Source organism: Amblyomma mixtum, chromosome 3, assembly GCF_055824585.1.
Source record: "Amblyomma mixtum isolate Tamu chromosome 3, ASM5582458v1, whole genome shotgun sequence".
Lineage (NCBI taxonomy): Eukaryota > Metazoa > Arthropoda > Arachnida > Ixodida > Ixodidae > Amblyomma > Amblyomma mixtum.
Window position 1 is genome coordinate 72,357,075 of NC_143014.1, and position 19,366 is coordinate 72,376,440.

At 44.8% G+C, this 19,366-nt stretch overlaps 1 protein-coding gene across 1 annotated transcript in view; it reads left to right on the plus strand.

The window, feature by feature from the left end:
* Positions 1-365: 365 nt before the first annotated feature.
* The window catches only part of LOC149350578 (homeobox protein Nkx-2.5-like), a 43,424-nt gene continuing 24,423 nt past the window's right edge, over positions 366-19,366 (plus strand). Inside the window, exon 1 of the mRNA XM_089579618.1 lies at positions 366-792. Coding sequence (XP_089435744.1) covers positions 399-792 — 394 coding nt within the window. The 5' untranslated portion in view covers positions 366-398. The remainder of the gene's footprint in view (positions 793-19,366) is intronic.

The following is a 19,366-nucleotide window of genomic DNA, read 5'->3' on the forward strand; positions in this document are numbered from 1 at the left end:
AATTCGAGGTGACAAAACAAAAAGCGCTCGCAGTGGCCAAGAGTCGCTCGCCTCGTCCGATGGAGCGATGGCAGACTCGGACAGCGAGCATCCCCGCACCGCCTCGGGTTTGGCTGAACACCGCGGTGAAGCGGATTCGAGCGTCACAAAGGCCAGGCCGCCTCGGGCCGCAGCATCAGGATAGGCCGAGCGCTGGAAAAGAACGGCCCAGGAGCGGCTGCTATTCGTCCGAGCCTCGAAGCACTGCCTTCGGCGCGGCCGCCGCGTAAACACGGCGCCAGGCCGGCCCCCTCCCCCGCCCGCGAGCGTGGGGCCCAGCGACGCAGAAGCGGCCACTTGGTCTGCCCCGAGTGGCGCACAAGTGGGCCCGCGAGAGTCCTCCGGAGGACCCGAGTGCGATGCTGGCCAGCTCGGCGACGCCCTTTTCCGTCAAGGACATCCTCAACCTGAGCGACAGCGGCGTGGACGAGCTCGACCCGCAGGCGCTGCTGTACCAGGCGCAGAGCCTCGAGAAGGCCTTCTTCGAGGAGGCCTGCCACGAGGGCCTGCTCGACCCAGACGCCCTGCTGCTCCCCGCCGAGTCGGCGGCGGCGGCCACGGCGGCTGCGACCGGCGGCGGGGGCCAGGGCGCTCCGCACCTCTGCCTGCCCTACCACGCGGCCTGCTTCGACGGTGCGGGGCTCGAACCAGCCTACGCGCAGCAGCACGACGAAGGCCCGCCGCCGCACCTGTCGCAGCACTGCACCATCGGCCGCCCCGACCTGCTTGGCCAGCAGTTCGCCAACGACGCGAGTAAGTCAGCCTCGTGGCCACGCCGGTGCACGTTGCCAAGCGCTCCCGACAGCCGCGATGGCTGCCGGCTGCACCTGTCAACGGCGCGTCGCGACCAGTGCGTTCGCCGCGACGCGAATACCATTAACGATAATTAAGTATAGAGGTCCGTGTCGCGAGGTAACTGTCTACTACGGAGGCCACGCGTGTTGTTGAATGCTCCGAAGCGGTGTCGGTAACCTGGCGCGCTTCGCCATTCACAAACATATAGTCGCAGAGTGTTTTCGCATTGCTCTATCCCGTGCGGAGTAAGAATACCCGGGAAATAACAGTGAGAAAGCGACTTGCCACAGCATGCGCGCTTTGTGACCGTACCATCATATGCACTGAATAACGAATCATCGTCTCTCATCACTTGCCCAAAGGTATTTTATTAATCGGGGAAGGAAAATTAAGCTCGTTCACGCTCAGAAGATGGTATGAAAAACACTTTTTTATGGTTATCAAGAATTCACTCGCTTGGAGTTAGGGTGGGCGCCGGTCCACATTTTGTATCTGCATTGCTCATATCGCTCGCTAAAGTGACCTCGAATGTTCGCTGCATTTTTCACGCTAACGGCAGCGTGATATTTCTACTCCTTACCGCCGTAGCCGGTATGAATAACGCCCTATACCCCGTTGTTCTGACCCTCTTTAGTAATGCATTTTACTTTTGTTGCCGAACACATCAATATCCACAGAAGCCAAGGTGGAGAGTGGTCACCGGTGCACCTCACTTTTCCAAGCGCCTCAAGCAACATGCAAAGGCCGTCGGTGCGCACCCGCCGCCTTGACTGTTCTTCTGTTTTCTTTGAAACACATCGCTTTCCAGGTGTTAACTATTGCTGGCCTCATTTATTGTGCGACCGATATCGTAGTCCTTTCCAGACCAACCACTGATGGATGCTTTCATCTTCTCTCTTTTTTGCTTATCACCCCAGAAACCCGCGGTGCCACTCTTGGCGCTAGTTAAGGGCACTTGATCCTATGCACTGTGCAGTGAGAGCCAGTTCAAAATGTGACAAGGCAAAGAGAGTCTGAACTATGAAACGTGTGCACATGTTGAAAACAGCTGTCGTTCTGGTAGGATACTTTGCAAGTGCCTGGAAAATATATGCGCACTGATTGTATTAAAGCAGCTTCGCAGACTGTTTAAGTGGTGCGCCTAGCATAGCAGCCGGCACGCCCGTGAGATGCTAACGTGTTGCCATGGACCTTGCATTGGAAGTGATGGACCCATGCAGAAAACGCTGGCAGGGTTGAAGATCTCATCAATATCTTTTACGGTATCCGTGTTTCTAGTTGCGATATATTCACACGCACTGGAAAACTCAGCTGAGCATTGGATTGTCGCGACTTTTTCGTACTAAAATTCTAACAACGTAGTAATGTTATTGGACGAAGGCCACTGCGAAGTTCTTCAATTAGCTAATCCAAATTGACCTTCCTATAGCCAACTTTGTGAAGTGAGACTGAGCGACAATATTCAGTCGTACCAGTTGAACGACTTAGTGTGCTCGTACAGGTGAATGTGTTCTGGCAAAATTCAGTGCGAGTACTGATATATTTTTCTATTTGAACATGACGTGTTTCTAAAGCGCTGTGATTCGTCTCCCTTTATTTTTGCGTAACATTGCCGTTATGTAGTTTGACACAGGAGCTTGACTGAAGAATACTCCGGAGACTGAAGCTGCAGAAAATTACGAATGAAAGTACGTGCTTTAGACGGCACGAAACTAAGCTGTCTGGCCGCAATTCACCCTCAAAGACGTATGCTGCAATTATCATTGCCCTGTGTGGTTTACTCTGATAAAGCTCATATATGGTGCACTGTTTTTCATAGCAAATATACGAACTATGCTGGTTCCACGAAAATAATATTACAGACAAAAAATAAGGAAGCGCTTCCCTCTGCTGTCACAGTAGGTTTTTGACCATCTTAAAGCAACAGAAAAGCTACAGTTGGCATCATGACGAACACAACATGTACTCCGTCTCGAAAAAAAAAACAGACTATGTTAAACAGACTATGTATTCAATTTTACAATTTTCTCTCACAAAAGCAAGAGCTGCAGCTGGCGCCAGCAAGTCACAGGCCTAATTAATAAGGTACCTGGCAAGTATAACTTAACATGCACGAACACGTCACGTTGCTGTAAAGATGGCAGCTGTCAAATGTTATTTTGTAAATGAAAACTTGAGTTGGAGTACTGAGGCTAGAAGTGAAAGTTTATTAGAATACGGAAGCTACCAACTCTGATTCGTGTAGTATATAAATCATCATCATAATCATCCGCAGCAGCAGCCTGACTATGGCCACTGCAGGGCAAAGGCCTCCCTCATATCTCTGCAATTAATCTTGTCCTGTGCCAGCGGTGACCAACTTATCCCCGCAAACTTCTTAATCTCATCCGCCCACCTAACTTTCTGCGCCCCCTGCTGCGCTTGCCTTCTTTGCAATCCAGTCCGTTACCCTTAACGACCACCGGTTATCTTGCCTTCTCATTGCATGCCTACCTAAGCCCATTTCTTCCTCTTGATTTCGACTAGGATGTCATTAACTCGCGTTTGTTCCCTGACCCACTCTGCCCTCTTCCTGTCTCTTAACGTTGCACCTATCATTTTTCTTTTCATAGCTCGCTGTGTTCGTCAATATGTTTTCGTTAGCCTCCACGTTTCTGCCCCATAGGTGACTACCGGTGCGATACAGCTGTTGTATACTTTTCTCTTGAGGGATGTTGGTAAACTGCCATTCATGACCTGAGAGTTACTACTGCTACTACTACCTGCCAAATGCGCTCCACCCCATTTTATTCTCGTTCATTTACCCTCGTTGTCCAGATCTTCGGTCATTAACTGCCTTAAATAGACGTATTACCCCTTCCGGCCCCTCGGTATACCGATCGCAAATTGCTGCAGGGTGATTCCTCGAGATCAGACTGCCAAATATTTCAAATTTTTTATATTCTTGATTATTTTATATATTGTGCACAAATTATTCAGTTCGTAAAGAGTGAATTTTGTTTTGTAGAAATGATAATGTTTCAGGCGAAAAAAAAGCAAACGACGTCATGGCAGGGGCAGCGTCACGCACAGCTCAACTTCGCAAATTTGCAGTGACGTAAGAGTCGAGATATGAGAGCCATGATGGATATACTTTGCGTGCTAAAGGTACAAGTGAGAAAGAATATGTCAGGCTTATTTCCGCCATTGTGAAGAAGTTGTCGCTTATTATTAGAAAAAAATTTGAAAATGACTCGTCTCAAATGAGGCTATCCTCAAGAATTTTTTTTCCGCCAATATAAAGCACACCTCCTTCAAATTTGCGCATTAGATAAGCATCGTGGTGTTAAAAAAGTGTACCGACTTTCATTGTTATATAATACACGGAAGTGCAAGAAGTATTCCCCTAAATTGGGCATTTTTAATATGGTAGTGTTTTCTAAAACTCAAAAGGAAAACAAACCTCATCGCCAATTCTTCTTAAAACTTCTGAAACAAGTCAACAGAAGGAGGCGAAAAAGAATTAGAAATTATATGCTCATTATTTTGTTTCCAACAATTTTTTCCGAGCTCAAGCTTGTCGCTTCTTGAGCATCGGCAGGAACGCCTAAATAAAGGGACGGTAGCTGCAAACACTCCCTCCACGGCTATAAATTCTCCGCAGATCCAAAGACTGAGACATTTTCCGTCAAAAGAGTTCATACCTAATTACATTTTTGTGACCAGCACGCACCTGTGACGTAAGCAGGATTCGATGGCGCCGCTATAGACAAGTACGGGTAACAGCTGAGGGTGCGGCCCTTGCGAATGCATGTAAAGAAAAGTTTTGAATGCAAATTGCTTACTGCAGCGCATCTATGAAGCCTTGCGTGTCCCCAGGTCCTCGCTTTGTTGTTCCACTCCTGGCATACCTTGGCTGATTTTCTTTTCTAATTCGAGTTTGATTTAAAAATACATTTTAGTTTCTTTTTTTTAGCCGCTGTTCGTTAATTTTGATCGGTAATGCTGGTTATATGCTGGATTGGTTATAGCTATGCTGGAGCAGGCATTCGCTTAATGTACAATTTTATTTAAGCTTTTGTCTATCACAGAGACTCCAGAATGGGTAAATGAGGTCCTCCTTCATTAATAAATACGATAAGAGCCTATAGTACCTAATGTGGATTTGTAAAAGGCATCTGGCAAACACATATTGTGATGTTCAAAAAAAACAAAAACAAATATTGCCTTTGAAATTACGTTGTTCACTTCCACTTTGGTTTCTAGGATGCAGTCTGCTTTTTTAATGAAAGACAGCCTCATAGGTGCACTGTGCAGTCAGAAAGTTACATTTAGAGCGTTTGCTTAGATGCATTCCCATGGACCGCACTCTAAGTTGTTACCCGCACTCGCCGATAGAGGGGTCACCGAATCCTGCTTACGTCACAGATGGGTGTTTGTCCACAAAAATGTAATTAGGTATGTAGTATTTTGATGGAAAAGGTCTCAGTCTTTGGATTTGGGGAGAATTTAGAGCAGTGGAGGGAATGTTTGCTGCTACCGGCCCTTCATGTAAGCGTTACTGCCGATTCTCAAGAAGCTACAAGTTTGAGCTCTGATCAAATTGTTCCAAACAAAATAACGCAACATGTTCTTTCTAATTCTTTTTCGCCTCCTTCTAGAGACTTGTTTAAGAAGTTTTAAAAAAAATTGGGGAGTTTTTTTGTACTTCGATTTTTTAAAAACAATAATGTATTAAAAAGGCCAGATCTAAGGCAATACCACTTGTACCTCTATATATTATATAACAATGAAAGTCGGTACATTCTTTTAGTACCTCGATGCTTAACTACTGCGCAATTTTGGAAGAGATATGCTTTATATTTGCGGAGAAAAATTCTTGAAGACAACTTCATTTGAGACGTGTCGTTTTCGAAATTTTTTTCTAGTAAGCGACAACTTCTTCACAATGACGGAAATAAGCCTGACATATTCTTTCTCACCTGTACTCTTAGCACGTAAAATATATCCATTATGGTTTTCATATCTCGATTATTATGTCATTGCAAATTTGCAAAATTGAGCTGTGCGTGAAAACGTTGCCTCTGCCACGTCGTTTATAACTTTTTCTCATGAACTGTAAACATTTGCAGAAAACAATATTCACTGTTGGCCTACTGAATAATGTATGCATAATATATAAAATAATCGAGAAAAATAAAACCTGAAATATTTAGGCAGTTTATCTCCCGTGGAATCACCTTGGTTTCTTTTGAGACTGTTTAACATTACTTTAGTTTCCTGCATGCGAATTTTTAGAACCGCCGTTCTGCTCTGCCTAACTCATTGATCATTCTTTGCAGTTCATATCCTGAGTGATTTAGCAGGACAATGTCGTCATCGAAGCGCATATTACTAAGGTATTCTTCATTAACTCTTGTCTGCAAACAGGCGGTGAATAGCATTAGAGGGACCGTGTCTCTCTGCCCGACAACAACCCTTATTGGAATTTTATTGCTTTCTATATGGAGGATTATGGTGGTTGTGGAAAGGTTATAGAGATCCTCCACTATGTTTACATAGAGCTCTTCTACACCCTGATTCCGTTATGCCTGTATGACTGCTGAGGTTTCAAAAAAGTAAAATATATAAATAATGGAACAGAAAACTCCCAGGCCCGCCTGTGCGAAGCGAATTAGACAGTATAATTTCCAGTCTAACCTAATTCGTAGTCTAGACTCTTGCGTTGGTTTTGAGCAAAGCAATGGCGCAGTAACATGCTCACTTTGTCGGTGGACACCACAACCGCGCCGTCAGATGAAAAAAACAGCATGAACACTGAATAAAAGCTCCAATTAACAGAAAACGGTCGTGTTTGTAAGTTTTTTTTGTTCGCCTTTCTGCGCTGCTGCCTGTGGCGCAGCATTTGTAGGGCTGTTACAAGATTGTAGCGCTGTATTTTATTTATAGCGTCTTGTGAATGTGCGCAAAAATACCATGGGCATAAGAATCGAATAGAATCGAATAGAATCGAATAGAAGAATAAGAATCGAATAGAATCGGACAAAGGGATTGCATCATAGCGGCTTTGCATTCATTACGTGCCTTACATCCACTGCTTATACATACAGCGAGCGCAAGGCGCGGCTTCTCCGTGAAAACAGTGCGCGTCGGGAAGGCGCCCTTGTTCACCTAACTCTCCATCTCTACGCGCGATTAAAAATCTGCATTCGTGTCCAACGCAACACGCAGCCAATAAAAGTAATCAGCATGAAAAACCGCAAAATGAGGACAACTTTAGCAGTTAAAACTCACGCAACCGTGACTCGCAAACCTTTCTAGCTTTTTCATTTCATTTCATTTTATTACCTTAAAGACCCCTCGCGGGGTATTACATAAGGGGTGGGATTAGCAGAAAAGGTACAAGACAAATGCTATTTGTGATCATGAACAAAAAATGTTGTTTAGATTGCTTGCAAATGATGAAGGACAGGCGATGTCGACGATATGCTGGGGAAGGCCGTTCCAATCTTTAGCTGCACGTGGGAAGAAGGAGGCTGAAAAAGTAACAGTTCGGGCACATGGGCGAAAAACTTGAAGCGTGTGGCTAGTGCGGTGAGAAATTTATGATGCTGGCGTGATATAAGGGGCACGGTTAAGTGATGAGTAAAAGAACTTGTGGTACAGTGATAGCGTGGCTATGCGACGACGAACGGAAAGAGGCGATAGTGCTGATTTGGTTTTTAAGGCTGAAACACTGACGTCGTAGGAGTAATAAGAATGAATGAACCTTGTAGCGCGGTTTTGAACGGCTTCTAGATCGTTTACGAGGTTAATATGATGCGGGTCCCATATGGCGGATGCATATTCAAGTTTAGGTCTAATGAGTGACTTGTAGGCGAGCAATTTCACGTGATGTGAGGTGAGGCGAAGGTGACGTTTAAGAAATCCCAGAGTTTTGTTAGCCGATGATATCACGTTAGCAACATGTGCATTCCATGTTAGGTCATTAGATAATGTGACGCCTAAGTATTTGAAAGATGATACAGATTCTACAGACTCGTTAGCGATTTTGTATTGGAAGGCATGACTCTTTTTGCGACGGGTGATGGAAAGAAGCTTGCATTTGCTAGGGTTGAGGGTCATAAGCCAATCTGCGCACCACTGTTCAATTTGGTTAAGGTCCTGCTGGAGGGCTTCTTGATCAGTTATGTTTGTTACTTGGCGGTAAATTACGCAGTCGTCAGCGAACATTCGAATTTGGCAGGATACATACTGTGGGAGATCGTTAATATATATTAAAAACAATAGGGGTGCAAGAACAAAGCCTTGTGGGACGCCGGATGTTACAGGGAGAGGGTTGGAAGACTGGTTATTTACAATGACTGACTGAAAGCGATTTCTTAAGAAGGCCTTGATCCAGTTTAGCACGTTAGGATGAAGGTTTAGAATAGAAAGCTTTTGTATTAAACGTTGATGTGGAACTTTATCAAATGCTTTAGCGTAATCCAGAAAGATGGCGTCAACTTGAAGGTTAGCGTCCAGGTCAGCATGTAAGTCGTTGAGGAACATGGCTAGTTGTGTTTCTCATGAATACCTCTTGCGGAAACCGTGCTGGGATGCATGGAAGAAATTGTTAGCGTCTAAGAAGTCCATTACCTGAGAGTATATGACATGTTCCATGATCTTGCAGGGGACGCTAGTTAAAGAAATAGGACGGTAGTTCAGAGGAGAATTTTTGTCACCTGATTTGTAGAGTGGAACGACCTTCCCAACTTTCCAGTTTTCCGGAATGAGACCTGTAGAGAGTGGTTGCGAAAACAATAATTCAAGATACACTGCACTGATACATTTCGTGTTTTTTAGTAGTTTAGTGTTTATCTCGTCGATGCCAGCTGACAAGGAAAGTTTCATTTTCTCAATTAAAGACGAGATGCCAGTTGAAGAAAAAGTTATTGCGTCCATCGGTGATATGGCATTAGTAGGAGGTATTCTTGGAGGCGGGTTGCGCTCCTCGGTGAAAACTGACGAGAACGCCTTATTGAAGATGTTAGCGCATTCTGTGTCGGAGGCTTGAATACCGGATGCATGAGTGAGAGTGATTGAGTGTGATGGTGCGGGATTGATGACGCGCCAAATTTTTTTTTTGTTCTGCGCAAGCACCATGACAATTGGAGCTAAATAAAAAAAAAATTGCGGCTCTAGTTTTGTCATTCATGCGTTGTGCAAATATTCACTGTCGATGTCGTTGATCTGAAATTCTCTCCGAAGCGCGCGCCCTCAGTCCTCCGATTCGCTTTCACTCCAGCCGATTACAAGCGCCATACAGCGATTTCCTCCTTTTCTCTCGTTTATTACTTTACACTGTCGAGAAGCGAAAGACTTACACCAGGTTGCGAGTATTCTCAAACAAGTGCGAATTTATCGCGAAATTTTAAAACAGCCGTCATTCTGCTACCCAGGCTGAGCCGAAATTATTCCCTTCCTCCATGCTGAGCCCAGAAGCAGACCCCCTTAACGTCGCCGTATTGGAACAATTAAGAAACCCCCCACGGACGGGAAAATAAGCAGTAGTAATGCATACGTCTCACGCAGAACACCTTTCAAGAGCCCGGCAACAAGCAATTAAGCATTGGCTGTCTACTTAACAAGACAGTCTCGAATCCTGTGTAGCAAAATACCAGCGCTATTACCCATGCCCTCAAAATGCTGATCTTCTAAATTCTCTTCACCCCTCTACCATTCCTAAAGTCCAGCTTTCTTGGACGTCCCCTTTAATATTGTTAGATCCTCTTATGAAGGCATTGATGAGAATGGTGTGAGCTTCCAATGTGTGGCAAAATCTTTATTTTAGAGTTTGTCTAGCGCTTGCACAGATTAGTTAAGACCGCCATAGAAAACCAATGGGATGCGTCTTTGACAACAAATAGCAGAAAACTACAAGCGTCCAGAAAAGAGAGCTGCGGATATATTGACTGCCATAATGAAACGTTGCGAAAACGTTGCGTTCATAAACAACTTCCCGTTGAAAAAAAAAAAAAAAAACGTTTTCCCAGAATTTCTGGTTATGCTTAACCCTCCTTACGACATTATTTGCTCGATTGTTTCGGTCGCGAGCATAATTGCGGATTTTGATATCTTGATGGCACGTCTCCGTCTTCCTCTCTTCTACTTACTTTTCTCCGCACTTTTTCTCGCTTTATTTTCTTTTCGTCTGTCTTTTGTTTTCGTGACCTCCTTCCTCTTCTACTGTCCCAGCTAGCGTTCACGCCACAGAACCCATTGAAAGCTTTCCCGTAGTGCGGCCTCTCGCCATGTCACCAGCTCCGTCGCCGCAGTCAGCTCTTCCCATGTGCGTCATCCCAAAGCCTCTTGGATCCTTCCTCTTAGAGTCCTCTTCGCTTGGCCGATCCCGGGCAACCGTGCATCCCTCGCCGCTCGCACGAATTACTTCTCCGTCCCAGAAAGATGACAGGACCGCTTTGGTTGTCGGAAAGCCGCGACCGCTGTGTGCACGCCGGCACCGCTCAGGAGCACCGCCGTATCGGGTGTCACATGGCTTCGGAGGCGGCGCGGCTTGCTGCAGCTAGCGTTCGGACTCTGCTCTGTTTCCGTCCGGCCGGCGCCATACTGAAATACCGGTGCGCCCCCTTCTGCGTCACGTCGCGTTCTCCGCTGTTTGAGCCGCGCACGCATAGCTCCTCCTCCCCACACACGGGGGCACTGTGTTCACGGGGGTGACCCAACCGCACGCGACAGCTGCTCTTTGTCTTTTTCTTTAAAGCCCCCTTTTGTGTTATACGTACAGAGGGCAAAACGCTTGCTTATAACACGTTCTGGGCGTGTTGCGGGCTGAACATGCGATATCTATAGATGACATTTGGGTTAAAAAGGGTCTGGATGTAGGCATGTGCAGTCAAACTTATAGGATTTCGTTGTCATTTTTTGACTTCCTGGTCGCAGCGGCTTTGGGAGGTGCGGAACAGACAGTTCGCTAGTTCTAGACATGCGTTTTTCCCTCTGTACGTGCGCAAAAGCGAAAGTGAGGCGTTGGCTGGTGGGGCGAAAAGGATTTTGAGTATGCGACATTGGTGCACGGTAAAAATCACGAGGAAATTTTTATCGGCTAAATTCTGGCGCTCCAGGGAAAAGGCACATGGTACTCGGGACGAAAAAGCTGTCCAAAGTATGCTAAACCGTCGAGCAGCGTACGTAACTGCAGGCTTACCCCGATCCAAACAGATAAAGTTCATTAAATTCCTATACACCTCTCTCCAGCGTATGCTTATGCAGGACTGTCAGTAAGCAAAACTCTCTCAGAAAACTTGGGGCTGTACATGTGCTCTCAGTGCAGTACAGTTGAGCCGGTTCATCTATATTTTTCTGTTAACTGAAGAGCGTAATTACTGCCGAAGCACTAAGCATCAACTCAAGAGCAGGAAAATACTCTCGCACGCTCATTCTAACTACCAAGTGCCCACCCAATATATTCTGACTGCGTATTTTGGGTTTATAATGGTCCAGAATGCTGCCTTTTTCTCCTGAGTCATGAGTGGTAGTCAGGTAAAGAATCATATTATGATTGAAACCTTTCGCATGACATAAATATAGCGTCTTCAGAACGGTAGTTTGTCGCGACAGTATTGAATGAGGGTCGTTCCCTTTCCGTCCCTCGTGTTCCTTTTTCGCCATTTTTTCATCATAAGCATTATCCAGCTTGCCCAACTTTCGGCTTTGCTTTATGCAAAGCCGAAATCCGAAAGCCGAAAGGAAGCCGAAATCTCCTCCTTTTTTCTCCTCTTCCTTCGTAAGCTTCCTACAGCCTGCCATGTTTGAGACCGGAGTGCAAATAACTGGTCTGTTCGACAATTGGATCTGCCAGCGATGTCCAGTTCGCGGTGATAACGACGTCCATTAAATGTTGGCTGTGTTCAGCTTACGAGGAACACTTGTGACAAGCGTTGACTAGTCGTCGTTCTGCGCCTTTGACATTCGGTCTTTTGAGGCTCCCAATTAATATTCATAGTTTGCTGGGAGAGGCCTTCTGAGCGTTTCCTTCTGGACGTTTCATTCCAAATACTGACAGACTGAATTACAGAGAAACAGCGCCGGCTAGCGACGAGGACGAGAATATGCGGATGACCGGAGGGAAGCTCAGGTACACCTCTCTGAATAATTTCCCCCTCAGGTAGTATAAAACCCACCCAGGTCACAGGGTGAAAAACAAAACATTTGTGGAAAGTTTTGCCCGGGAGCCGTGAGCGATTTTCGCCCTGCGGCCCCAATGTGGCTGGAGTCGTCCCGAAAATTCACGAAAAGAAGCAACGCAGTAATTAACGGCGGAAGTTTGTTTCGTAACCATGTGCGGACCGGCACATCGGCTTTAAAACTTCCCACATAATGCGGGAGCGTCAGTAGGCTTTCGGAGCAACACCTCACTTCGTTACCGTGCGGGGCAAATAGAAGCATTCGAGTGGGTCCCGATGGGGATCGGAACTCGCCAACTTGACAGGGGCGGATTTATGGCCGAGGCTTAAAGGGATCGAGGGAGCTGCGGCCACAGCGTTTGTATAGTTTCACAGGAACGATCTTTTACGCCTCCGCATATCCTAGATGTTCATTTATCCTGCACGAAGTTAGTCAGTTGCTGTAATATGAACTATTGGGACATTGTCGGTATGCAGTTGCCGAGAAGTGCGTGCCATTAGTTGTATAATCAAGTTTTTTAAGCCGTTGTTCCGAACTAAATCTAAAAAAAAGCATTGTTCGTGCTGTAGGGTGTCATCCCCTCTCACCTAGCTAATAAAAATAATAAGACGTAAATACTTCTCTTGTGCAAAGAGCTTTTTTTTTCTTGTATTTTCTACTTAAGGTTGTGTTCGTTAGTTTCTTTTGTGGAACTGTCAGTCAGTATACTGATCAGTTTTAGCGAGGTAAACTTTTACATGGTGCAGCACAGCAACTACTGCGCATTACACTGGCCCTTTAATCATTTTGTGCTCAGTGATGGTGAAGGACTTCATTACATTATGTGAGATATTGTCCTGATTTTTTTTTGGTTAAAAGTCAGTACAAACTATTTCCTGATATGGTTGCCAGGGAGCTGGAAAATAGAACATTTTTGTGCAAAACTGGTTCGTGAGAACTTGTAAATTGATCACAGCGAACCGTGACAGCCTATCAGTCAGAAGGTGTTATGCGATTTGGTAAGTGAGCAGAATTTCACGCATAGTTGGGATAGCTTCAAATGAGCCGTGAATATTTGCATGCGATTCTCAAAACTGAGAAAAACGGGGAACACCATGCGGCGCCATCATCTCACTTCGAGGAGACTTGCTCGTGCAAATCGAGGATCAAGTACAAGCGGTATTTGTGACTCTGGGGTCATTCGCAACGAATTGGTAACCTATGGTCAAACAGCAGATCAGCGGATTTACCGAGCATTTTGAACATTTGATGAGGGTTGTACACGTGCATGGTGAGGTAGCCATTCCATCGATCGTTCGCTGAAGTAACGCATTTAGTCAATTTTTGCTGCCTTTTAGAATGTCTATTTGTAAAACCAATTTCAGTGGTTTCAAATCCATCGGAGGGGCCAGACTTTCCTCGATGACTCCTTTTTTTTTTCATAGAGGTAAAAAAAGAGCTTGCAAGGGCATCATTTTGACAGAGTGACCAACGTTCAAAAATCACGACACAGGCTCCTAAAACCCCCGTTGCTAAAGGCCGTGGAAGACTGAATCGTTGATATAGCTATGTGCATTCTCGGTGGTCATACTTAGGGAGCTGTAACATTAATTTGAGCGTTCTTTGCGATGAAACCGTCTATATAAATAATTATTGTTACTTTTCGTACTCACCTACAACAGAAGCTTCATCATCATTAGTACAATTTCTGCACTGGTTGCTGTCTGCGTTTAAGTTATGCGAAGAGAGATTAGTAACGTGTCATCAGGCTACTGAAAAATATGGCAATGATAAATTTCAATACCCGTATCATTTACTGCAGAGCTAAAACGTAACACCGTACAACACCCCTAATAAACTCAATTTGTTTGCTTGAAATACGGCCTAAGGCGGCTAACCGCCACTGTTGCATATTTATCGAGCTGGGATAGAAAAGAATCGCGGAAAATAAAGTGAGAACGTTTTTCCTAGCGCGGCATACTGAGTTGAATGCCTTTGGGCATCGCGAAACACGGTGTAAGCAAGTTAGTAGTTTTTAGTGCATTTCTCTTTAAATTACAAACCTATTCCAAAGAAAGTGTGTGCCTCGGCCTTGAACGAAACGAAACTAATTACCAGGTTGCCCACTAATGACCTCAAGTGACCATGCCCGAGTTTATGCGCTCGTTAAGAGTAGTGTGTAGAGTGGAAACTGGAGCGGCAGCTGCACAAGTTCCGAACTTTCCTCTCTATAACCCAATAATATAATCAAAACACACTCTACTTTCTTAAAGTATACATCAGTTATCACGTTCGTAATAGTAGAAAAAAAAAACATTTTGCCAGTAAAAGTTTATTCCGAGGCTTCACCGGAGACTCATTTACATATAGCTCACGAGATGCGGTCATTTTTTTTTTAACGTGGTATGCTTGGTGTGTGTCCTTCATTGAACACGCTGGCAGAAATGTCACCCTTAAGATACAGGGGAAAGAATATACATTTAAGGTGACGCGCAGGAAGAGTTTTTTATTCGGTGAGGCTGCTGCATTTTTCTTCATGTCACTCTCAAGGAAACGTCACATTGAGCCAAGCAATTACACAATAGAGCGAAAGAACGATCAGAAAGAAAAGAGCAAAGGAACAAACACAACACAAAAGAGTGTGTCGATAATCTGTATGAGAACAGCAGGCTGCGGTTCTCGAACCTCTCAATTCCGTGAAATAAGTGTGACCCCACGTTGGTGGCACGTTTCACGGCAATGCACAGACGCGCAGAGACCGCATAAGTGAGAGCCCGCGCTCAGCGACCAAATACGTATGAGTGAAGAACGTAATCAACTATACTGCACTGAAGTGTGCTTGAATAAAAGCTCACACTAAAGCAATTGTGCGAAACTTTAGATAGAGATGTAGTGATTTCGCCAAGCCTTTTCTCCGCGGGAAAATGATTTAAAAGCATATATGATTTCAGAGCAGAAAATAGAAATAGATGATGAGACGATCTTCAAAGCCGTCTCGGGAAATGGTTCTGATAAACGAACAGCAAAAATAGATACTTCCGGGAAATCTGAGATATTTTAATCGCGAAATATTTTTCTTCTCGTTGCCAGCCGATGGCTGACTGCCCAGAAAGAAAGCGAACAAAAAAAAACTTTATAAATTGCCGTGTAATTGAGCGCAAAAACTTGCCCAGGAATGTGCAGGTTAAATTTTAATATGCAGCCGACGGAAGACTATTGCCCCTCTTAGCAGCCCTTTCGTAACAATATGTTCACCGAAGCTTTTTGTGCTGAGAAAGCAGATCTTCTGATGTTGCGTTATTTGAATACTGGCAACTTAACAAAATCTCCTTCACGTGCTGGTGTTCCTCTGGTAACGTTTTGTCGTTTTGTTTTTCCCGTTACCCTAACGCTTTGTAATCCGCTGGGCAGCGTGCTCCCGGCCTTAATTTTAACGATGCCTCGCTGCCTGCCTGGCATAAACACGGCAGTCACGAACAGCTCTTATTGTGGAAAAGTACCTTTTTCCCCACTCAAATATGCATAGGTGTGGAACATAATGAAAACATTACCATGCCGCGCTGAAAAAAGGACGTTCTAATATGCTATAAACTCTCCATACAGCTTGGATTTGTAGTGTTATTCAGTTGAAACATTCAGCAGCCTTTGCGCTGAAAAGTTTACTTTTTGCCAGATTAAGCGGTTTTGTGAAGTTTTCCACACACTTGATGAGAAACGCTGGCTTTATGACTTCTATTGTCTTGAGATGCGAAGGCATGCATTAGCGGGTGGTGCAACATGGTGTACATATGTCTTTAAATTTTTTACTATTATAATGAAAAGTTTAGCAGAGTTCAGTGTTTATATTGCTGGTATGTAAGGGGCCGTCGGGAAGGGTAAAACCGAAGACGAGTTGAATTTAACTTCCTTAAGTAAAATACTACAACCAGGTTGTTCAAAATTAGGACTTCAGTATTTTTTTTAAAAACAAAGAATGTGCAGAACGCAAAAGCCGTTTTGGCGCACAGGTTATGCCACCATGCAGGCGATACAGATACTGATCATAGACAATTTTCTCATTTATTAGAATAGATAATAAAATCTCAGTCAGTGCAGTTGTTGTGCATGTTCATACTGCAAACTTATGGGTGGTCATATTTTTAGGCTGTTCCATTTTTGGCTGATTTCCCGCAGCGCGCCTTTGTCGCGAAATATTCGCCTCTCAATTTCCGACTGTATTCAACTGATTGCTCAAGCAAGGCGGCGACGATCGATCGAGGCTTAAAGCCCCTTCTCGATGTGACGCAGTTGTTGCGCATTGCGTTTCGTCAGCAAAACGGCGAAAAGCAAAAGGTAAAGATGCTAACTACTCCCTATCACTTTTGGCTAGTGTAATCGTTGAAGCGGCATATGCAACAGTCCATGAATGGCGCAACCTGAAAGTTTCAGATATAAACTTGAACTTTAACTGCAGCCACTGGAGAGTCTGTTAATCGATTTAAGGTAATTAAGAAACTGGCGATGACAATTGTTCTCACTTTATGTCCGTCTGGTCGCATAAGGCACGTGCAAAACTGGATTTCGTGCAGTAATCCTCATTGTTTGCTTAAAAAAAAACCTAATTTTGAACACACTGCGCACTCAAAACTTTCAACAGACAGAAAAGAAAGGCATATGCGCGCGCGTATGGGTCATGTGTTGCACGCCCTTCTCACACTGTGAGCACGGTAGAAATACAGAAGCAGCATGGTATGCCCAGTGAATACAGGTTGAGGATTGCTTTCGGCAGTTTTCTTCAGGATGCTTGAAATCTGCAGCGTACGAAAAAAATGTCGAGCATTAATTGGCCTGAGCTTATGAGCTCCACTGTTTCTTGCTGGAACGATCAAATATCTCAGCACACAGGTTTCTGGGAGGGAAGACAGGATAATAGAATCATCATGCACCGTATACAAGGATGCGGGTGTGGCATAAACTCACGCATATGCGGTCACACTTACGTGAACGCAGTCAAGAAATTTCGCGAACAGAACAATGAACTCCAGCACTAAATTCCATATGCGGAAATATTAAACCGTTCAGAAGCACCTTTTTGCTGGCTGATATTTTTTGTGTCTAGAAGTATTCGATGCGGATGAAACCTGCAACGTTTTTTGGAAAGGCAATTAGAAACGATCATTGAGTTCTCCCGTTCCGGCGGTGGAAGCAACAAGAAAAAAGAAAACGACATTTTAAAGCATTGAACCCCCGCAGCGGAGCTTTGCGAAGTATGCAACAACGGAATCCACCTACGCAGGTAACTTTCAACTGAATACGATGTATGACGGAGTTCATTTCGAGGGCTGCAGTCGCAGTAAGCACTGGCAGTGCTTTTACCTGGCGGGCTCTGTAGCGCATGGCAACGTCTCTTCTGGCGTGCCCGCGTTGTCTGCTTGTTCTTGGTTGCTTGAGTAAAGACTAAAGGGGGAAAATATTGTGTTACATTTCGAATGGAGCAGACTCCGTCGTGACGTCAGCGCATGCTTCTTTGACGTCGTTGTGCCTTTAGAGAATGGCATACGCGCGAGGGGTATTTTCCACACAGTTGCGGTGCCCCCATTTTCTGCACACAGCTCGGTATGTAAACTGATAGCCTCGTGGAAAGAACTACATTCATATAAAGTGGACGGAAACGCGAGCGATGAGGCCATTGAAGATACTTCACTCTAGTCACGCTAGTGGCTTTTCACGCGTGTGAAAAGAGCGACAGGGATTGGGATTGATAATGACCTGGTATTTAATAGATGTTGAAAGAATCTTAGAGCTCTAGAATACTTGGAGTGAAAATTAAATTGAGCAAACGCGCCAACATGGCAGGTGGATGACATGTAACCTTAATATCCAGTGAGAGCAACAGTGCATAAAGACCACAAAAATACGCTAGTTTTCGCTAGCCCATTATGCGTGCTTTGCAGTGCACGAAACTCCCGATCGAACCATTCATGAACAACGGCTCTCAAACTTATGCTTAGCATTTGAACATGAAGCATGTGAGCTGTTGAAGGCAATGAAGCTTTATATCTTGATATTTACAAAAGTATGCAAAGATCTCATTTAACAGTAGCTTGGTTTGGGCTAGTTGTTAACAGTTCTTCGAAAACATAGCGCCAAAAGCACACGGACGACACAGAACTGGACGGGACAGCGCCTATCCCGTCCAGTTCTGTGTCGCCCGTGTGCTTTTGGCGCTATGTTTTCGAAGATCTCATTGAATGCAGTCCCTTTAAAATGACAAAGGGCGAAAATCGATCGTTGTTACTGTGCCTTTCTTATAGTCCTTCCTACATGAATGATTTCAGCGGTCGTATATGTGCAGAAGGTTAATCCCTACAAATGAATTATTCGCAACTGACGGAATTAGGAGTGGAAATAAAGCAGATGTTCCTTTCAGCACCATAAATCCTGTAGGCGGTGAAACCGCGCGGCAGAAGTGGCTGATTCCCTCAGTTTTTGTGGCTTTGGTTCATGGCTTTGAAGGCGATCGATAAAATGTCGACTTCGAGAGGTGGAGCTCTCTCACGGGGCTTTCAATATTGACGCTTCACTTCTAATCTCTCTCACTTTTAAGAGTTGTTTTAGTTTCACTTCTATTTCGTCGTCGTTGTCTCTAGGAGCTCATCAAGGCGTTGATGTTTGCGTTCGGGCTTTCGCGCCGCAACCAGCGGCTTAAGCGCTAATTATTTATTGCGACTGCGTCTGGGATGAGCCGTCTTGGCGTTATTTTCCGAGCGATATTCTCAACTCTTATTGCGCTTCTGGTCTGATCTGCGTGCGGAGCCCTTTTTCACTGCACGTGATTCGGTCGTTATACCTGACATCCCGAAGGTAATGCTGGTTTACTTCAAAGTGCAGCAAGTGTAGGCGTAAATGCCGTTTACCTAAAGGGCGTCGTTATATATAAATCTATGGTGAAATCTGTCGTTTACTCAGCTAATGCGGGATATCATCTTCGCATGCGAAAGATAGACGTTCCTTCCCCGTAGCGTTTAGAGAATGCAATCGTCCACTGTGGAAATAGACGCACGCTGATCATTGAACTTAATTAATAGGAGTTCCATCAACTTGCAAACGCAGGTGTCATAAAAAAGTGTTCAGAGAAAAACACATTGCTTTGCACTGAATAAAAAAAGGGCTTGCTTAAACTTATCACAAGACTGAAAAGCAAAATGATAAATTGATAATGCATGCCGCGAAAGAACTGCAGCTTTTAATTGCTTCACCCTTCGATTAAACTTTGCTTACGCAAAAGTTTACAACGATATGAAATCTGTCGATGCCTTTGATGTACCACAGACGACTGCAAGCGACGATATGAAATCTGTCGATGCCTTTGATGTACCGCAGACGACTGCTGGGGGGTCGCTTCCCC